The 22,962-nt window shown below is 43.1% G+C and overlaps 1 protein-coding gene across 2 annotated transcripts in view; it reads left to right on the top strand.

The window, feature by feature from the left end:
• tbx15 (T-box transcription factor 15) overlaps positions 1 to 22,962 on the top strand; it is a 139,512-nt gene that overhangs the window by 86,383 nt on the left and 30,167 nt on the right. For both annotated transcript variants that reach the window (XM_086006804.1, XM_086006805.1), the window contains 3 exons: positions 508 to 679; positions 5,126 to 5,293; positions 9,337 to 9,401. In XM_086006804.1, coding sequence (XP_085862930.1) covers positions 508 to 679; positions 5,126 to 5,293; positions 9,337 to 9,401 — 405 coding nt within the window. The remainder of the gene's footprint in view (positions 1 to 507; positions 680 to 5,125; positions 5,294 to 9,336; positions 9,402 to 22,962) is intronic.

Genomic DNA, 22,962 nt, shown 5'->3' on the forward strand with positions numbered 1-22,962 from the left:
ATAAAGCAAACTCCCCTTCAACGGCAAGTAGCAGCTCTTTTAGAGCTGGACGCTTGCTCTATTTTGAAACACCCAGCCTAGAAAAATGCAGGCTTGCCTTTCTGCACATTGAAATGAATGAAAAGTAGGTGTAGCATGATTCTTTTAAAATTAAGTATGTCAATTAAAATGTCTTAATGATTGTGCCTCTTTGAAGGGGAGTGCATGATAGCAGGAGGACCTGAGATAAAAAAGGACAAGTGTAAGTTTTTATGACTAGCACAATTATATGTAAATAACAAATTTAAACATCTTAATTTGAATGTTCAACAAACATTAATTTGTTCACATGCAAATCTAGCTTTCAGCTTGTGCTCACTATCAAGTCACCAATGGTCATAAGCGAGACCTTATTACAGTTTATAATCTCAATTACTGATCCAGTGATACAAAGGCAAATGGAAGCGAGTTGTTCTGGGTTCCACTGAGGTTTCCTGATTTTATTATTTGTTTCCTTTCTGTCCACAGATACGTTTATCACAGTTCAAAGTGGATGGTGGCTGGGAATGCAGATTCACCAGTGCCTCCTCGGGTGTATATCCATCCAGATTCTCTAGCTTCTGGGGACACATGGATGCGACAAGTCATCAGCTTTGATAAACTCAAACTTACAAACAATGAGTTGGATGATCAAGGACATGTATGTAGATAATAATTTATATTTTAATGACTATTCCTGATGCAGAAGTAGCTCATTTCAAAATTACTCAGACTAATGAGCAAAATTACTCAGACTGATTAGCAAAATTTCTCAGACTGATGGCCACTGGCAATAGGTAGTTACATGAGCAGGTGCTCAGCATACTAATAAACACAGCACCAAACTCATTGGTGGGTTATTGTTGTAATCATTCAGCACTGAATTGAAAGGTTAGTTATATGTTGACATTTTTGGCATTTCAATTCCATAGTTCTCATCATCAAGTAATTCTGGAGAGAATATCATTTTACTGATTTACTTTCTGGATGTATTCTTTTCTTGCCTGATTCCAGATTAAAGCTTTCAAATACGGATTGTGAAAAATCTTACCTTAACTAAGAAACTAATAAATCGCGTCAAACCTGAATCAGTACAAATCTGATGCACAATATATAAAAAATCCTGCTAATTTGCATATTTTAACCAACTTCCTAATTTAATAAATATATACACTGTCAATCTTACTATATGGAAGTCTACTTATAAGCAACTGTTGGTCATTTCTGACTATTGCATATAACCAAATGCCACCAAATTACACAAATGTTATGTTTGATATTTGTGATACAAATTGTAGGAATAGTTTTCATGATGCATGCAACAGGTCTATAAATCAGCAGTGATAAACTGTATAGGATATATTCACTTTAAAACAGACCCACTGTTGCTCTTTTCAACATAAAAACTATTTTTAAAATTAAAAACGACGGCCAGTGAATAATTGTAAACTTAAACTGCTTTGCACTCTGTGATGGCCCCAAGCCCTCTAAGGTCAAAAATAGCACAGACCAGATGTGATCCAAATCTTCCACTCCCAAAATGTGCCTCAGCTGCAGCTTCTAAAGAACACTCTGTACCACATCAGTGGTGTTTTCCATTCTCCGTACTTTCTATTCTTGTGTCCTCCAAAGGTATAATTTTCCAATTGATGCCAGTTGCTGCCAACTCTGTGGGCACTTTTATGCTGTGGATTTATGTCCATTGGGAACTGGATTGATAGTCAAATCTCATTCCCCATATCAGCTATTATAAAAAAGAAACTCCTACACCCTGTGTGTCAGGTGGATTCCAATCCAGCTTCCAGAAGTCAAAGGACAATGTCCAACCTTCTGCACTGCCTATTCCTCCCATGATCCTTTCATTTAGCATTTTCCTTCAAGCTACAGATTAACATGTGATACCATGTGTGGTGATAAATTGATCTAGGCCTCTGTTCAACTATGTTAAGGAAAGGTATTGTATGAAATATGAATTAAATTGTGGCCCTTCCTGTTCAATGTTTAAACAGCCAGTTATAATCCAAAATATAATTGGTCGCCATACCTTATCTGTATAGCATAAAGCGCAGGGGGCAGACTCAAGTTACACTGCTGGCTAAGCCTTGTTGAGGCTTGTACTGAGCTCCTTAACAGCAGCGGTCTATGTTTGAGTGTTTGAGCACCTGCATAGATTCCACTCCTGGGTCTTGTTTAGCATAATGTTATGATAGCGCGTTCAGGATGTCTCTCGTTACATTACATTAAAAAGAATCAACATCAATTTATAAAGTTCCTAAGACAGCCGTGGTAATTTTAAAATGTGGCTTTGCACCAGAATAGAATTATACTACACCCAAGAGTGCCTGAAACTGTAAAATTCATTTTGTTTCAGCTACAGTTATACCAACAGCAATGTGAAGTTGAAGTGGTGTGGCGTGGTGGTCTTGCTATTGTTGCTAAAATCCAATTTACACCACAGTTGTGCTACATATTTCACATTGACTCAAAACCAAAACCAATTTGCACCAACACAAAATGTAAAGCAGATAAAATAAGCAAATTATTTAAAGCATAATTATAAATTATATAAATAAGCAGATAATACAAATTGTGTCTTTATTTTCTTAAGTGCTTACTAGTTCTAAATGTCTGGATACAAGCCCTTACCAAACTCATTTCACAGAAGTTTGATTAAACTCTTCAGAGAAATTATTCTGTTTTTCTTTCAGAGAAAGGAAACTTTCATTCTCTCTGTTTGGGCTGGACTCCATCCCAGGTTCTGGAGACAAGTAGGCTGTATTTTAAAAAATGATACCATCACACCCTTCATCATGGAAACAGAATATTTCTTCATCTGCCAGGGTTAGATCTGAAATCAAGCCCAGAGGACAGTGTTCCAATAAACTGTACTGCCGAGTCCCTTACACAGAGAGAGGGAGGACAGCTCCCTACTTTGGGGCTATACTAAACTTAGGACAATATTCCAATAAACTATACACTAGGTTCCTCAAGAAAAGAGAAAAAACCTAATTTCTCTGGGTCTGGGATGGATTACAAGCCAGATCACAGGAATGCTTTAATGCACTTTGTCGCCAAGTCATAAGAATAAATAGTTTCAGAGTCAGTTTATAAATGTAATGAAATTCTAATATAAACTCCATGGTAGTTAAGAATGTCATGACAATAATTTTAGCCAGACATCGTGTCATTATTTAGAAACTACAAATTATTTTAATAATTGACTGCATATGCTTAATTTACTTTGTTTATGTACAACAAGCTACAGATGGCCATAATTTTCTCATAATTATGTTGTCCAATTAAAATATAACATTCTTCCTGATTCAAAGTCCACTTTCAACAGATGATTGAGAGTTATTTATTTGTATTTAATAATAGTTGTTATGATCTCCACTCCTAATACATTGGCCTGAAAACAGTGCAATGCCAACAACTGGTACAGCCTGTCCCAGCCTGGTGTGTTGCTGAATTGATGGGCCTCAGGGTTGAGTCCCAGTACAAACTCATTGGAAACGCTTCTCTTGTATGTGCTGGCGTTATGCTGCATCTTCAGGTGGTGGGGAAACTGGCAGGGCCGGTCCTGATGAACCATCTCTTGATTGTTGGTAGAGTGGCACTGACAGCCAGGGTGAAAGAGATGACAGGTTTTCACCCCTCAGCTGTTAAAAAAAAGAACAATAACCATAAGAGGCAACAAGAAGGACCTAAAAAAGGGACTGCGCCAATTTTTTGATTGTCATCTATTAGTTGGACCCTGCTACAAAATTGTTTTGGTAATGTGCCATCGTTTGTCAAGCAAACGTATCTGCTCTTTGTTATAAGAAAAATTGCAAAGTGAATTTGGAAAGGCAAGTCTTTTTGGCCGGTACTTAGCAGTGAAACTACAGTTGCATACAATTAAAATAATGAACGCAAAAGACATTGACAAGCAGGTTTCATTTTAAATTCATACGAACATGCATAGGGACATACCAAGATGATGAACAGGAACAGAGCAGTTGACGCCTGTCCCATACCGGCGTGGCTCAATTCAACATCATGTTCCCCAAAACCCACCAGCAGCCACCTATTCAACTGGCTAGTATTCCAGGTCCTGTTAATGCAAAGCTCTGCAAGGAAAATAGATGTAATGGCAGAGTTATGTTCTTTTTAAATACAAACCAGTTTCATTGAATTGTAGTCTGCTGGGAATAAAGTTCTAATATGACCTAAGCAAATCACTAACTTTCAGAGCCCCCAAATCCAAGAGTTAGAGCTGTGTTCCGAAATAATGAACAGATCCTGTTAGTCATTTCAATGTAATAAAAAGCTGGTTAATAATCTGGTACCGAGGTTTTTGTCCTCTCATTGAATGGAGTCTGCTTAACTGCAGAGTCGAGCAAATATCCGTTTAATTCAGGTATCACTTGCTCAATGATTAGTGGCTACATTTCTGATCACTGTATTCGTAACAGGTCTAAAACCAGATTAAATTGATTACTACCAGTTTGCATCAGTTAAAGTTTAACAACGCATTGATCTCAAAATATCGCCCAGTCACCACTATATAAAGCAGAGATCGGATTTGAACGCCCGCCAAATCTGCCGAAGCACGATTCATCTTCCTACGCAATTAATATTTGTGCAAATTTTAGTCAATTTTAAACTAGTAAAAGATTGAAATATTCGTGTTTTCCCAATTTAACCAAATTACTACCCAGAGCGTGAGAGTTCTGTTTAAAATGATATATTTCCTTCCACCTTCCTCCTCTTTTCAAAAGCTGCCATGCTTATTATGATATAATAACATCATTATATGTAAATCTACTTTATTGGATTATCCTATTAATTTAATAGATTAACTGGAAGAAAATAACGCTTTGAATTGCAAGCAAATGGCGGGTGTGTTATGTGTCCATATATATGTCGGGAAAGCGCTTTAATTTGAAACCAGTATGTGATGTTTTAACCAGCGTTCATGTTCATTTTTTTGGCTGCATTTCTGTCCGATTACAGTACAACGTAAACCATATTTGCCTTTATTTTTTATTTGGCTCACGTGAAACAAAATAATTGTCTTTATTCTTCCTCTCTCCCCACCCCCCCCCCCCCGCTTGGATTCTAACAGATAATTCTTCATTCCATGCATAAGTACCAGCCCCGGGTGCATGTGATCCGAAAGGATTTCAGCAGCGAGCTGTGCCCAACCAAACCAGTGCCTGGGGGAGAGGGGGTGAAAACCTTCAGCTTCCCGGAGACCGTCTTCACCACAGTGACGGCATATCAGAACCAGCAGGTAGGCTCCCAGCTCTCTAATATTACACAGAAAGGAAGGATGCATTTTTCATATTCGATGAAAAAAAATAATGTTATAGCATCTCTTGTTTAAATTGCAGTGAGGGCGAATGGAAGCCGACGAGTATGCATCCTGTTTGTTACTAAATTCTTTCAAAAAGAATGCGTGCGATTTATTTTTAACATATATTTATCGTTTGAAAAACTGGCTGCAATTAATCCTAACGAAACAATGGGCGTATTTCGTGTTTAAATAAAATTAGTAAAATGAAAATTATTTATAGTCTGTGTTTATTTTGAAGAATTTTTTTCCTGAACTTTCCTCTGGAAACTATGCAGATTTAATCTAATAATATAAAGAAGCAAATGATTAATTCTGTGGAATCATTGGCCTTCGTGCATTGTTCTTACTGTTTACAGTCAGGTTTAAAGTTTAAAAAAAAATCAAATCTTGTTACGGACCATTGCGGGTTATTTTATTGTAACTAATAGATATTTAATCATTACAGGTTAAACACGGAAATAATGAGAAGCATAAACACAAATACATTTTACAACCGACACAACCTCCTTCCCAGAGAGGGCCTTGACTGTACAGGCTGATAATCCAGACCAACATTATAAATGTAGTTGGAAAATGCTATCTAGAAATCTTCAAAATATCCCGTCACAGACTTTACTGGAACTCCTGGCTCTTTAAATAAATGAACGAGTAAACAAATATATATATATTATATATAATATGTATAAATATTTCCATGACTTATTTTTTTATTTTATTTTCTCAAACGGCGTTTCTGGGCGCCGTTACTTATCAAAGTACAAATTGTTATGGTAGAATTTAAAAACAAAAAATTCCTATTCTGCACAATTAAAAAAAGAAACCATTCCAGTATGAGAGGGAGAATTTCACTCGCAGCTGTGCCCAGGAGCGATTCTTTCCCTAGCTCATTGACTCCGCAACTGGATTCCTGTTCCAATCCTTTCCAACTCCTTGTTCTAGGCGAGATTGTTCTCATTATTCTTGGTTTACTTGTATAAAATGTTTGAGCAAATTTGAATGTGGCTGACCAACTTTCTCAGTGTCACACCTGTATTATCGCAACAGTCAATGCACGGCGTTAGCCGTCACTGTTATGATCACATCCACGTTTAAGAAAAAAAACCCTAATATAATCCCTTCAATACCTGGAGCAGTCATTTCAAATTGTGTTCCTAACTAATTATTTCAGTAGAGAAAACGCACGTTGTGAGTCTGTGGAACGGACAGGAGCCGCCGAGACTACCTTTATATTTGAAGACTAATTCTGATGTCTGAAAATGAGAAGCAGATTTCTTTCATTATTTTTCCCGCAACATGGGTTGTTGTGGAAGTCAGGGAGCAGTACTGGTCAGATACACTGTGTGTATACAGCACGTCCCGCATTGTGGAAGTCAGGGAGCAGTACTGGTCAGATACACTGTATACAGCACGTCCCGCATTGGGGAAGTCAGGGAGCAGAACTGGTCAAATACACTGTGTGGTATACAGCACGTCCCGCATTGGGGAAGTCAGGGAGCAGTACTGGTCAGATACACTGTGTGTATACAGCACGTCCCACATTGTGGAAGTCAGGGAGCAGAACTGGTCAGATACACTGTGTGTATACAGCACGTCCCGCATTGTGGAAGTCAGGGAGCAGAACTGGTCAGATACACTGTGTGGTATACAGCACGTCCCGCATTGTGGAAGTCAGGGAGCAGAACTGGTCAGATACACTGTGTGGTATACAGCACGTCCCGCATTGTGGAAGTCAGGGAGCAGTACTGGGCAGACACACTGTGTATATACAGCACGTCCCGCATTGTGGAAGTCAGGGAGCACTACTGGTCAGATACACTGTGTGTATACAGCACGTCCCGCATTGGGGAAGTCAGGGAGCAGTACTGGTCAGATACACTGTGTGTATACAGCACGTCCCGCATTGTGGAAGTCAGGGAGCAGAACTGGTCAGACACACTGTGTATATACAGCACGTCCCGCATTGTGGAAGTCAGGGAGCAGTACTGGTCAGATACACTGTGTGTATACAGCACGTCCCGCATTGTGGAAGTCAGGGAGCAGAACTGGTCAGATACACTGTGTATACAGCAGGTCCCACATTGTGGAAGTCAGGGAGCAGAACTGGTCAGATACACTGTGTATATACAGCACGTCCCGCATTGTGGAAGTCAGGGAGCAGTACTGGTCAGATACACTGTGTGGTATACAGCACGTCCCGCATTGTGGAAGTCAGGGAGCAGTACTGGTCAGATACACTGTGTGTATACAGCACGTCCCGCATTGTGGAAGTCAGGGAGCAGTACTGGTCAGATACACTATTTCGAGGCTGTCACTACTAACGTTAGAGCTTTAAAATGCTCACACGATTTTAATTAATTCAAGTATTTAATAGAAACATTCATTTCTTCCTGAGAAAAATCGTTGGTGAAATATTTAAACTGAAATTTAATCTAATTTAAAGACGATTTAACAGCAGGTATTTTGAGTGATGCAAGGTTATTTACATCTCCTGGAATTGTATGGGCTACAGAGAGAAACGTCCACCGATTTCTCCCCTTTCTATTTAAACTCTAAAGTCTCTAATAGCCCTCGGCTCCCCGAAAGGAGATTTGTTTTTCTTTTAAACATCAACGAGGACTGTGAAAAAGCGTGAATCCGCGTTCTCTGGCTCCGTCAACAGTTACTCTTTCGGAGTGATCATGCGGCATGTTATCTTTAATACACTTCACTTTTAGACTTTAGCTACAGCCCGGCTACAAATCCGGTTTTCAGAACCAGGAGTAAGATCTGTACATTGTTACCAGTACCAGAGCTCCACTCCTCCCTGTTAATGATTTATGTTTAAGGAACAGCCATTGGAGCGCCTAGATTCTCAAAACATTTAAACATCTACACATGTTGATGCGGTGTCCGGGAGATCGAAGGGGGCCCTGAGCACCATTCAAACCAAGTTTGACACCACACTTCAGTTCTACCATACACCAGGTTAAACCTAATGGTGTGAGCCGCTTCCTGTAGGCTACTTATACATCGCCGGGCTCTGGACCAGAGTTGGGAGTTACACTATCATTTAATATGAAAACTCCCCCCCCCTCCCTCCCTCCCTCCCAGCAATGCCAACACGGCGATTCTACAACAGAACTTCCTGTGCATTTCAGGGTTGCAATATGCGCCTGTCTTACTCTTCCTAGTACTGCTAACATTTCCCCGACACGGAGGCTGTATTCCAGGAGAGCCGGGCGCTCAGTCACGCAATGCTGCTGAGTGTGATGCGTGGCAAGTGGTTGGAAGCGGTCTAGACTCATCTCCAGACACTCTGACAATTTTGGGAAACTCTTAAAGCTGATTGAGGGATTTTCTGTCCAGTTTAAAAACATTTTTTATATAAAACAAAAGTCCACAAAAAGAATCAATTTAAATATTAAAAACCCTTTCCATTATGAATATTCTTATAGGACACGTTCTTTCAGATTTCACATCCTTTCTCTAAATGCGACAGATCAACCAGTTAACGGCAGAAAACCTGGAAATCTGAAACCTTTATGTGAAGCATTTAAACGGTATAAATTAAATATACGATTTTAAAATATTGTTATTAATGTCATTGAGAAGAATAATTTGATGCGTGGGAATAAGCTAAAATATTTTAACTACAGTTTCCCGAAAAAAATCCTTTTGATCTAAATCCACGTTCACTGATTTCCTTTCTTGACGCCGATCAATCGATTGTATTGGGAATTATTTTAATAACAACATCATTTGTAACAGAAAATATTCTCATTTCCTTTGCTTCACTTATTATTTAATGGGCTTTTGACTTTGGAGTTTATTTTATTTTCAAACTAAATTCCATTCTAAAGCGCGTGTAAATACAGCCACAGTCAAACCTTTTCGCGCTATGTTCTCACACAGAAACCAGGAGCGGGTTTCTCTCCACCTGCCGGCAAACTATTCTCATCTCGCCGCCGCTTGAAAGGTGAATGTGTTCCTTTATTCCCCAGATTACAAGGCTGAAGATCGACAGAAATCCGTTCGCGAAAGGATTCCGGGACTCGGGCAGAAACAGGTGAGGAGTCACTGCTTAAAAATGCTTTCGAAATAAATATTCAAAACATAACACTCGAGTCAAGCGCTTTGTACTTTTAATCCGAAATATAAAGATACTGTGCAGATGAGAGATGTCCGTACACAACAGGAGGTGGTCAAACATCTTTAAGAAGTTTTGGGGAGTGCGCCAGCAGCTTGTTGAGTTTTGACCATATTGTAATTACCGGAGCCACAGCTTTTTCCCATTTTCGGTATGGGCCCAGGACTCAGTCCTTCCTAGTGATCGCCTCCTCCCAAATAGAAGCGGCGGCGCCGGCGACTGACGATTGCTCCCATCTCCGAGGTGGCTGTAATCGCGGTCACAGCAACTCCCCGAATACTCGAATTCTCATTGAACCTGGAAGGAAAGGCACAGTCGCTATGAAGAATACGATGCGTGCAAACTATGTGGTAAAATCAAAATAGCTATTTTAAAAACAAAATTACAGAATCTTTACCGATTTATCTGTAATACGGTAGTGATATTAGTTACATTAAACTATTTTAACACAGCCCTTATTTCAGGCTGCAGTTCCAGCGCCACTTCCACATCCGTGCACAGCGGTTTCAGGTGCACGTCAAGGTGGAAATGGCAGAATAAATCGGGAATCAAACCTCAGTTTTACAACACTCACCTTGATGAGCTCAAACATCAGTAAGTACAGCAGATAGTCTGGTACCAGGGATAGTATCAACACTAATGGAAAGCCACATTTAATCAGCGTCCAGGATCTCGTGGGGGTTTTGAAAAATGTATGGCTTTCTAATGTTGGAAGAAAGTTGACGTTCCTATCCCCGCTGCAAGTATTTAAAACTAGCTGGAGCCGGGAATAACACCGCTTGGATTCAAGAACACATGCACAGAGCTCCTTTTGTCACTGGCTTCGGTGCAGTCAGCAACAACTGGCAGTTAGCACTCTAACCAGTCACGGGTAGCTGTGGAGTAAGCTCAGCCAGCAGAGAGGACTTTTACTGTGAACTGCTGCATCCCGTGAGTCGCCGTGAGGCCAGCCACAAAGCACATGTGTGCTTGGACCCACACTCAGAGCTTCCCTCCTTGGGCGGCTAATGTTAGGAAAGTGCAGGTGGGAGCATTTACTTTCTCCGAAAATTAAACATTTTCATTTAAGTGATCATTTAAAATGCAGCGTTGCACCCGTAGCCAGTGCAATTTCAAACCAAAATGAGACAGCCTGCGAGAGAATTTCATGATACTTGGCTTTAATGCATTCCCGACTTCCATCAGTACCTGATTCCTCCTACATGTTGGCTCTTGAGACATCATCTGAAAACACATGTTAAAGGTGCTATATAAATGCAGGTTTTTGTTATTGTATTTGTGATGCTCCTTCTTTGCCTGAGTGCTCATCGAGAACTATTTTGCATTGGTATGAAAGTGGCACCATAACATTTTGGAACAGTTGGCTCCCAATTTGTATATTTGAGTTGGTTGTCTTTTTGCAGTAATGATTTTTTAAATTTTATTGAAATTTTGATGTACAACATATATTTTACACTAAATTGAAAATTAATATCATAAAGTGCTTAATTCCTCTATATTGGCCCGGATTGTGCAGTCAGCAGCGAAGGAACTGTGTTTGCTATTCACCTCGCTGGCAGCTTCCCACAAAGTTTTGACCGGCATTGGAGCGCAGGCTTCCTTGATTCCGATGTCTGTTCCAGTGTGTCGCCCTCTACAGGGCATTTGTGGCATCTGTGAACAGGCAAAGTAACAGCGAGGCTCTTCAACCAATCAGATTGAAGAATCCTCACTGAGCCAAGGAGAGTCCAAACCAGGAAATATAAAGCAGTAAATATGTTAGATTTAAATGATGTACAGAAAGTGAAATAAAGGTTCAGAAATACAGATGGGATTAAGGGAAAGAGATAACAGAGCCAGACAGAAAAGTAAAAAAAAAGTAAACTTTAATTTTAAAAACAATCTCCAACATTAATTTTCTTCTGAGGGAATAAGACTCCACTGCACTCCACTCAGGGCCAGAGAGGTTGTTCAGCAATAATTATCACTTATCACGCCATTAAAAACAAATTTACTCCAGAATGCACCAGCCCTAACTTTTTTATTCATTCATGAGATGTGGGCATCGCTGGCAAGGCCAGCATTTATTACCCATCCCTAGTTGCCCTTGAGAAGGTGGTGGTGAGCCACCTTCTTGAACCACTGCAGTCCGTGTGGTGAAGGTACTCCCACAGTGCTGTTAGGGAGGGAGTTCCAGGATTTTGAACCAGCGATGATGAAGGAATGATGATATACTTCCAAGTCAGGAAGGTGTGTGACTTGAAGGGGAACTTGGAGGTGGTGGTGTTCACCTGTGCCTGCTGCCCTTGTCCTTCTAGGTGGTAAAGGTTGCGGGTTTGGGAGGTGCTGCTGAAGAAGCCTTGGCGAGTTGCTGCAGTGCACCTTGTAGATGGTACACACTGCAACCACGGTATGCTAGTCAGAGTAGAAATAGAAGGATATTTCAGATGAATATGTGGCTAGAGGAATGGTGCAAGGGGGGGATTCAAATTCCTCGAACATTGGAACCGGTTCTGGGGGAGGTGGGACCAGTACAAACTGGATGGTTTGCACCTGGGCAGGACCGGGACCGATGTCCTAGGGGGAGTGTTTGCTAGTGCTGTTGGGGAGGGTTTAAACTAAAATGGCAGGGGGTTGGGAACATGTGCAGGGAGACAGAGGAAAGTGAGGCAAGGATAGAAGCAAAAGACAAGAAGGAGAAAGGGAAAAGCGGCAGTCAGAGAAATCAAGGGTTTAACTCAAACATGGCCACAGTAAATAATAATTCTGAAAGTTCTGAGTGTTAAAAAAACAAGCCTGAAGGCTTTGTGTCTTAATGCGAGGAGCATTCGTGATAAGGTGGATGAATTAGCTGCACAAATAGATGTAAACGGATATGATGTAATTGGGATTATGGAGACATGGCTCCAGGGTGACCAAGGCTGGGAATTCAACATTCCATATTCAGGAAAGACAGGCAAAAATGTTAAAGAGGAGAATAACACAATAGTAAGGAAGGATATTAGCTCTGATGATGTGGCATCTGTATGGGTAGAGCTGAGAAATAGCAAGGAGCAGAAAACATTAGTGGGAGTTGTATACAGACCCCCAAACAGTAATGCTGAGATTGGGGATGGCATTAAACGGGAAATTAGAGACGCATGCAATAAGGGCACAGCAGTTATCATGGGTGACTTTAATCTACATATAGATTGGGCTACCCAAATTAGTAACAATACGGTGGAGGAGGAATTCCTGGAGTGTATATGGGATGGTTTCCTGGACCAATATGTTGAGGAACCAACTAGAGATCAGGCCATCTTAGACTGGGTATTATGTAATGAGAAAGGATTAATTACCAATCTTCTTGTGCGAGGCCCCTTGGGGTGAAGCGATCATAATATGATAGAATTCTTCATTAAGATGGAGAGTGAAGTAGTTGACTCAGAGACTAGGGTCCTGAATTTAAATAAAGGAAACTATGATAGTATGAGGCGTGAGTTGGCTAGGATGGATTGGGAAACATTACTTAAAGGGTTGATGGTGGATAGGCAATGGCAAACATTTAAAGATCGCATGGATGAACTACAGAATTTGTTCATCCCTGTTTGGCATAAAAATAAAACAAAAAGGGTGACTCAACCGTGGCTAACAAGGGAAATTAGGGATAGCATAAGATGCAAGGAGAGGACATATAAATTGGCCAGAAAAAGCAGCAAACCTCAGGATTGGGAGCAGTTTAGGATTCAGCAAAGGAGGACAAAGGGATTAATTAAGAGGGGGAAAATAGAGTATGAGAGTAAGCTTTCAGGGAACATAAAAACTGACTGTAAAAGCTTCTATAGATATGTGAAGAGAAAAAGATTGGTGAAGTCAAGCATAGGTCCCTTGCAGTCAGAATCAGGGGAATTTATAATGGGGAACAAAGAAATGGCAGATCAATTAAATACATACTATGCTTCTGTCTTCACAAAGGAGGACACAAATAACTTCCCAGAGATGTCGGGGAACAAATCAAATCAAATCAAATCAACTTTTTATTGTCATTGTTAGTGCACAAGTGCAGTACAATGAAATGTAGGCATGCGGCTCCCGAGAGTGTACATTTAGATTAAGACATTTAAACATTCAACATACATTTGGCTTGTAATACATTAACATAAACATAACCATAATAAAGTGCATTGGCAGATGTGCAGGCTTTAGAGTTTATTTGTGGAGTTCAGTAGGATGACAGCCCTGGGAAAGAAGCTGTTCCTAAATCTGGTTGTACGGGTGCGAATGCATCTGTAGCGTCTCCCAGATGGCAGGAGGGTGAACAGACTGTGGCTGGGGTGGGTAGGGTCTTTGATGATGGACCGTGACCTCTGTAGACAGCGTTTCTGGTATATGTGCTCTATGGTCAGTAGCCGGGTGCCGGTAATGCGTTGGGCAGTTTTGACTACCCACTGCAGGGCTTTCCGGTCATAGTAGCTACAGCTGCCATACCATACTGTGATACAATTTGTCAGGATGCTCTCTATTGTGCAGCGGTAAAAGTTAGAGAGGATCAGGGGTGACAGGTTACATCCCTTCAGCCTCCTTAGGAAATATAGGCGCTGCTGGGCCTTCTTCACCAGAGAGGAGGTATTGAGGGACCAGGAGAGGTCTTCCGTGATGTGGACTCCGAGGAACTTAAAGCTGTCCACCCTTTCCACCACAGCCCCATTGATGTGGATGGGGGTGTGACTTCCGCCTTTAGACTTCCTGAAGTCCACAATGATTTCTTTGATTTTCTTGATGTTAAGGGCCAGGTTGTTATCGGCGCACCACTTCACGAGATGCTGGACCTCCTCCCTGTAGGCTGACTCATCGTTGTTGGTGATCTGGCCTACTACCGTGGTATCATCCGCAAACTTGATGATGGTGTTGGAACCATGAACAGCCACACAGTCGTGGGTGAAGAGGGAGTAGAGGAGGGGGCTCAGCACACATCCTTGTGGGGCCCCCGTGTTCAGGGTCGGGGGGGGGTAGGTGTGGTTACCTAATTTGACAGACTGGGGTCTGTTTGTTAGGAAGTCCAGGGTCCAGTTGCAGAGGGAAGTGTTCAGGCCAAGAGTTTGGAGTTTGGTGGCCAGCTTGTTGGGGACGATAGTGTTGAATGCTGAGCTGTAGTCTATGAACAGCATTCTGATGTAGGTCTCCTTACCATCTAAGTGATTCAGTGCTGAGTGTAGAGCAGTTGTGATTGCATCCTCCGTTGATCTGTTTGCACGATAGGCAAACTGGTGTTGGTCAAGAGAGGCGGGAACACTGGCTTTGATGTGAGCCAAGACCAGTCTCTCGAAACACTTCATTATGATGGGTGTGAGTGCGACAGGTCGATAGTCGTTCAGGCATTTCACAGCCGTTTGTTTTGGCACAGGAATAATGGTAACGGTCTTGAAGCATGTAGGGACTACTGCCTGGGCCAATGACAGATTGAAGATGGCGGTGAAGACATCAGCCAGTTGATCAGCACATTCCTTGAGGACCCATCCAGGGATGCTATCTGATCCAGCAGCCTTTCGTGTGTTCACTCCGCGTAGAACACCCCTTACGTCGGAGGTCGACAGAGTGAGCACCTGGTCTTCTGGGGGTGGCAAGGCTTTGGTAGCCGGCTCCCTGTTGTCCCTGTCGAAGTGAGCATAGAAGTTGTTAAGCTCCTCCGGAAGGGAGGCATCACTAACCGGGGGCTGGTGTTTTTGCCCTTGTAGTCAGTGATGGACTGGATGCCTTGCCACATGCGCCGGGGGTTCGAGTTGTTGTGGAAATGATCCTCTATCCGCAGTGTCTGTTTCCTTTTGGCAGTCCTGATACCCTTTTTTAGGTTGGTCCTAGCTGCACTGTAAGCCGCCGCGTCGCCAGATTTAAATGCTGCGTCGCGTGCTTTCAACAGTGAGCGGACCTCTCCGTTAATCCAGGGTTTCTGGTTGGGGTATGTCCTGATATTCTTATGGGTCGTGACGACCTCGACGCAGCTGTTAATGTAGAATAGCACTGTGGATGCGTATTCCTCGATGTCATTATGGGCAAACATGCCCCAATCAGTGCGTTCGAAGCAATCCTGAAGCTCCGATACTGCCCCCTCTGGCCGTACTTTCACTGCTCTCACTGATGTTCTCCCTCTTTTGATGAGCGGTTTGTATGCCGGGGCTAGAAATAGGGAGAGGTGGTCAGACTTCCCAAGGTGGGGGCAGGGAATGGCCTTATAAGCGTCTACAATGCTCGTGTAGACTTGATCCAGTATGTTCTCCCCTCTTGTGGGGCAGGAAACATTCTGGTGGAATTTCGGTAGTACAGTTTTTAGGTTTATGTGATTGAAGTCCCCCGCGATGATAAAAGCTCCGTCTGGGTGCGCAGTTTGTTGTTCGCTGATGGCCCTGTAGAGGTCCTTCAGTGCTAGTTTGGCATTAGCGTGTGGTGGGATGTAGACCGCAGTGATGATAACAGCCGTGAATTCCCGAGGCAGGTAGAAGGGTCTGCACCTTACCATGAGGAATTCCAAATCAGCCGAGCAGGATCTATCGATTATGTCCGTGTTAGTGCACCAGGCATTGTTAGTGTAAATGCACAAACCGCCTCCCTTGCTCTTACCGGAGTCTGCAGTTCTGTCGGCGCGGAAGACCGTGCGTCCTTCTAGTTGGATGGTGGTGTCAGGGATGCCGTTGTTCAACCAGGTCTCTGTGAAGATCATGGCGCAACATTCCTTTGTCCTTTCCTGTGAGGAGAGATCAAGTTTGATCTCATCCATTTTGTTTTCTAGTGACCTGACGTTGGCCAGGAAAATACTTGGGAGGGAGGGTTTGTGTGGGGCCCTCTTCAGCCTGTTTTGGATACCGGCCCTCTTACCCCGCTTCTGCTTGCGTTCCCTGCGCGGTCTGCGCCGACTTCCGGCTGGGGAAGGATGCCACGCTGGTCCCGGGGGTCGGGCGATGTCGGGAGGCAGATCGATGTCGCTGAGTGTGAGCCGCACGCAGTTGGCCCCCGATGTCTAGGAGCGTCTGCCGGCTGTACGGTAGGTCTGCCCTCAATTCCCGTATCAGCAGAGTCCAGAAGAGACTCAGAAGGAGGGTGAAAACGCTCAGTCTCGGGAGAGACAAAGCCACTGCGTCCATGCGCGCCGCCATTTTTCTTTGAAAGGGTCTTTCTAGGGTCTAATGAGAGGGAGGAACTGAAAGAAATCAGTATTTGTAGGGAAATGGTGTTAGGGAAATTGACGGGATTGAAGGCTGATAAATCCCCAGGGCCTGATAATCTACATCTTAGGGTACTTAAGGAAGTGGCCCTAGAAATAGTAGATGCATTGCTGGTCATCTTCCAAAATTCTATACACTCTGGAACAGTTCCCATGGATTGGAGGGTAGGTAATATAACCCCACTATTCAAAAAAGGTGGTAGAGAAAAAACAGGGAATTACAGACCGGTAAGCCTGACATCGGTAGTGGGGAAAATTATAAAAGATGTAATAGCAGAGCACTTGGAAAACAGTGACAGGATCGGACAAAGTCAACATGGATTTACAAAAGTTAAATCGTGCTTGACTAATCTACTGGAATTTTTTGAGGATGTAACTGGTAAAATAGATAAGGGAGAACAAGTGGATGTGGTGTATTTGGAAATATAGAAACATAGAAGATAGGAGCAGGAGTAGACCATTCGGCCCCTCATGCCTGCTCCGCCATTCAATTCGATCATAGAAACATAGAAACATAGAAACATAGAAAATAGGAGCAGGAGTAGGCCATTCGGCCCTTCGAGCCTGCTCCGCCATTCAATGAGATCATGGCTGATCATCCAAATTCAGTACCCTGTCCCTGCCTTCTCCCCATAACCCTTGATCCCTTTAGCCTTAAGAAATATATCCAACTCCTTTTTGAATATATTTAATGAACTGGCCTCCACCACCCTCTGTGGCAGAGAATTCCACAGGTTCACCACTCTCTGGGTGAAGAAATTCCTCCTCATTTCAGTCCTAAATGGCTTACCCCTTATCCTTAGACTATGACCCCTGGTTCTGGACTCCCCGGCCATCATAAACATCCTTCCTGCATCTAGTCTGTCCAGGCCTGACAGAATTTTATAGGTTTCGATGAGATCCCCTCTCAATCTTCTAAACTCCAGTGAGTATAAGCCCAATCGACACAATCTCTCCTCATACATCATTCCTGCCATCCCAGGTATCAGCCTGGTGAATCTTCGCTGCACTCCTTCCATGGCAAGAATGTCCTTCCTCAGGTAAGGTGACCAAAACTGCACACAATACTCAAGGTGTGGTCTCACCAAGGCCCTGTACAACTGTAGCAAGACATCCTTGTTCCTGTACTCGAACCCTCTTGCTACGAAGGCCAACATACCATTTGCCTTCTTAACCGCCTGCTGCACCTGCATGCTTACCTTCAGCGACTGGTGCACAAGAACACCCAGGTCTCTTTGCACTTCCCCTTCTCCCAATCTATTGCCATTCAAATAATAATCTGCCTTCCTGTTTTTGCCACCAAAGTGGATAACCTCACTTTTATCCACATTATAGTGCATTTGCCATATTCCTGCCCAACCACCCAACATGTCCAAATCATCCTGGAGTTTCTCGACATCCTCCTCACAGCACACATGCCGACCCAGCTTTGTGTCGTCTGCAAATTTGGAGATATTACATCTAGTTCCCTTGTCTAGATCATTAATATATATTGTGAATAGCTGGGGTCCAAGGACCGATCCCTACGGTACCCCACTAGTCACATTAGCTACCCTCCAATCCATGGGTACTGTTCCAGATTCCATTGAATGTAGGAAGATGATCAGCAATGCATCTACTATTTCTAGGGCCACTTCCTTAAGTACCCTAGGATGTAGATTATCAGGCCCTGGGGTTTTATCGGCCTTCAGTCCCATCAATTTCCCTAACACCATTTCCCTACAAATACTGATTTCTTTCAGTTCCTCCCTTTCATCAGACCCTATGTTCCCCGGCATCGCTGGGAGGTTATTTGTGTCCTCCTTTGTGAAGACAGAACCAAAATATGTATTTAGTTGGTCTGCCATTTCTTTGTTCCCCATTATAAATTCCCCTGATTCTGACTGCAAGGGACCTACGCTTGACTTCACCAATCTTTTTCTCTTCACATATCTATAAAAGCTTTTACAGTCAGTTTTTATGTTCCCTGCAAGCTTACTCTCATATTCTATTTTCCCCTTCTTAATTAATCCCTTTGTCCTCCTTTGTTGAACCCTAAATTGCTCCCAATCCTCAGGATTATTGCTTTTTCTGGCCAATTTAGATGTCCTCTCCTTGGATCTTATGCTATCCCTAATTTCCCTTGTTAGCCACGGTTGAGTCACCTTTTTGTTTTATTTTTATGCCAAACTCGGATGAACAAATTCTGTAGTTCATCCATGCGGTCTTTGAATGTTTGCCATTGCCTATCCACCATCAACCCTTTAAGTGACATTCCCCAATCAATCCTACCCAACTCATGCCTCAGACCATCGTAGTTTCCTTTATTTAAATTTAGGACCCTAGTCTCTGAGTCAACTACTTCATTCTCCATCTTAATGAAGAATTCGATCATATTATGATCGCTCCGACCCAAGGGACCTCGTACAACAAGATTGCTAATTAATCCTTTCTCGTTACATAATACCCAGTCTAAGATGGCCTGATCTCTAGTTGGTTCCTCGACATATTGGTCCAGGAAACCATCCCGTAAACACTCCAGGAATTCCTCCTCCACACTATTGTTACTAATTTGGTTAGCCCAATCTATATGTAGATTAAAGTCACCCATGATGACTGCTGTGCCCTTATTGCACGCTTCTTTAATTTCCCATTTAATGCCATCCCCAACCTCCACCTTAGTGGTTGGAGGTCTATATACCACTGCCACTAATGTTTTCTGCCCCTTGGTATTTCTCAATTCTACCCATACAGATTCCACATCATCAGAGCTAATATCCTTCCTTACAATTGGACTTTCAGAAGGCTTTCGATAAGGTCCCGCATAAGAGATTAGCATGTAAAGTTAAAGCACATGGGATTGGGGGTAAGGTACTGACTTGGATAGAAAACTGGTTGGCAGACAGGAAGCAAAGAGTTGGAATAAATGGGTCTTTTTCCGAGTGGCAGGCAGTTACTAGTGTGGTACCGCAGGGATCGGTGCTCAGACCCCAGCTATTCACAATATATATTAATGATCTAGACGAGGGGACTAGATGTAATATCTCCAAGTTTGCAGATGACACAAAGCTGGGTGGGCGTGTGTGCTGTGAGGAGGATGCCGAGAAACTCCAGTATGATTTGGACAGGTTGGGTGATTCGGCAGATGCATGGCAGATGCAGTATAATGTGGATAAATGTGAGGTTATCCACTTTGGTGGCAAAAACAGGAAGGCAGATTATTATCTGAATGGCAATAGATTGGAAGAAGGGGAAGTGCAACGAGACCTGGGTGTCCTTGTGCACCAGTCGCTGAAGGTAAGCATGCAGGTGCAGCAGGCGGTTAAGAAGGCAAATGGTATGTTGGCCTTCATAGCGAGAGGATTCGAGTACAGGAGCAAGGATGTCTTGCTGCAGTTGTATAGGGTCTTGGTGAGACCACACCTTGAGTATTGTGTGCAGTTTTGGTCACCTTATCTGAGGAAGGATGTTCTTGCCATGGAGGGAGTGCAGCGAAGATTCACCAGACTGATACCTGGGATGGCAGGAATGATGTATGAGGAGAGATTGGGTCGATTGGGCTTATATTTGCTGGAGTTTAGAAGAATGAGAGGGAATCTCATTGAAACTTATAAAATTCTAACAGGACTAGATAGACTAGATGCAGGAAGGATGTTCCCGATGGTCGGGGAGTCCAGAACCAGGGGTCACAGTCTAAAGATAAGGGGTAAGTCATTTAAGACAGAGATGAGAAGGAATTTCTTCACCCAGAGAGTGGTGAACCTGTGGAATTCTCTACCACAGAAGGCAGTTGAGGCCAATTCATTAAATATATTCAAGAAGGAGTTAGATATATTTCTTAAGGCTAAAGCGATCAAGGGATATGGGAAGAAAGCAGGGACAGGGTACTGAATTTGGATGATCAGCCATGATCTCATTGAATGGCAGAGCAGACTCGAGGGGCCGAATGGCCTACTCCTGCTCCTATCTTCTATGTTTCTATGTTTCTATGCTGGTGGTGGAGGGAGTGAATGTTTATGGTGGTGGATGAGGTGCCAATCAAGTGGACTGCTTTGTTTTGGATGGTGTCGAGCTTCTTGAGTGTTGTTGGAGCTGCACTCGTCCAGGCAAGTGGAGAGTATTCCATCACACTCCTGACTTGTGCCTTGTGGATGGTGGAAAGGCTTATGGGAGTGAAGAGGTGAGACACACGCTGCAGAATACCCAGCCTCTGACCTGCTCTTGTTGCCACAGTATTTATGTGGCTGGTCCAGTTAAGTTTCAGCTGTCTTTAATGTGGAACTCGTGGGCAAGTTCAGCAAGTTCACGCTGTTGCAGTCATTTCAATGCTGGCGAGGACTGCAACAGTACACCCTGTGGAGGAGCACGGTATCTTTGACAGCAACTTCTGATTTCCACGTTTAACTGCGCGTGTGCGAACGCCGGAAGTTGCTGTCCGATTTACCCTGTAATAACCTTGAGTGCTAATAGCGTCACCATTATTATTACCACAAAATCTGGGCCATTATGTCTTGGTTGCAGCAGACAGACTTAGCAGATGTTAGGTTGGTTGAATTATTTTTATGTGATGTTGAGTATGGATGAGTGGGTGTTGATCCAGAGTAGCAAAATAATTCAAGCTTCCCTCACTAACAAAACAATTTGAATAAGCAAAGCTGCCCATGAAACGACTGGCGGGACAAGTCTATAGAGGAATTGGAAATAAGGATGAGAATTTTGAAGTTAACTCATAGTCGCATGGGGAACATGGAGAGGACAGGGTAATGGGAGTGTGGCACTTTGTGTATCTGAGGATGCAGGCTGTGTTTTTTTGGATGATTGAAGTAGGGCATTTGAGAAGTTGAGTTTTGAGGTGTTGAAGGTATGGATTAGGGTTTCTGTGGAGGTGGGTGAAGAGGAGGAACAGAGGTGGGCAACGTTGCAGAGGTGAAATAAGATGGTAATGATATGGATAGGAAAGATGAAGCTGAGCTCAGGATCAAGCAAGTACCAAAATTCGCACTTCCTGATAGCCTGACAGGGCATCTGGGATGGCTGGTGAAGTCAAAGATAGAGAAATACAGCTGCTGGCTGAAACCAAAGAGGATGGTTTTGGTTTTGCTGACATGAAGCTGGAGGATATTTTGACTCATTCAGGTCGTGATGTTGGACAAGTGGTTGGAGAGTGTAGTAACAGCTGTTGGATTGATGGAGAAAGCATAAAAGTAGAGCTGCACACATGTGAAAGCTGACCCTATGCATCTGGATGATATTGAAAGGGATAGCATGTAAAGAGTGAAGAGGAGAGGGTTGAGGATAGACCTCTGGAGCACATAAGGGGAGACCATGTGGATAGAGGAGGAGAAGCTATTTCAGACAGTGTAGTGCCAGCCTTGCAACAGGCACGAGTAGAACCAGCAGAGGCCGAAATGGCCTCTATCTGCACTGTGGGGTTTCTGTGATTCTGTGACAACAGTGCCACAGAGGTGGACTTCAGTAGAGAGCTATTGGAGGAGAATGGAATGGTGTTGAAGGATGAAGAGAGAAAAGAGGCATTTGTTGGTGTAAAGAGAGACAGGAGGCATGACAGAAGATATAATTTGTGACTTTGACCAGTGCTGTCTCAGTGCTTCGGGCAGGGCAGAAGCCATAATGAAGCATTTAGAACAACAAGTGGTAGGGCAGCATATTTGTGAGGCAACATTTTATTTTAGGACCATGGAAGGAAAAGAAAGCTTGGAGATAGGGTGACAGCTGGATAGAGTGGAGAGTTTGCCTGTGGGTGTCTTGAGGATAGGAATAATAACAGTGGGGCAAGAGGAAGGTACAACTTGTGCTGGAGGAAAAACAAAAGGTAATGATATCGGCAAGCACAGGACTGAGGAGATGGAGTTGGGTAGTCAGGAACTGCATGAGCTGAGAGGGGATTGAGAGCAGGTGTTAGACTTCATTAAATGGGTGTCCTGAGGGGAAGATGGGTGAGAAACTGCAGAGAATGGGAATGGTGAGGGCTCAGTTGAGTGAAGGGCAGGAGGGATTCCTGGGAGTTGGGAGAGATCAGAACAACAGTGGTTGCTGTTTTTAAAAAATATTTGTTCTCGGGATGTGGGTAACTCTAGGTTGCATTTCGTTGTCCATTCCCATCTGTCCAAGAATTTTTACAACTGAGTGGCTTGGTGGGCCTGTTCAGAAGGCCTTAAGAGTGGCATTGCATACTGTGAACTGGAGTCATGTGAAGGTCAGACCAGGTAGGAGTGGCAGATTCCCTGTCCCGAAGGATATTAGTGAATCAATTAGGATTTTACAGTAATCCAGCAACTTTCATGATAGCCCACAAATAATCAGATT

The sequence above is a fragment of the Somniosus microcephalus genome, chromosome 14, assembly GCF_052327205.1.
Source record: "Somniosus microcephalus isolate GS21.2 chromosome 14, FLI_Smic_1.0, whole genome shotgun sequence".
NCBI lineage: Eukaryota > Metazoa > Chordata > Chondrichthyes > Squaliformes > Somniosidae > Somniosus > Somniosus microcephalus.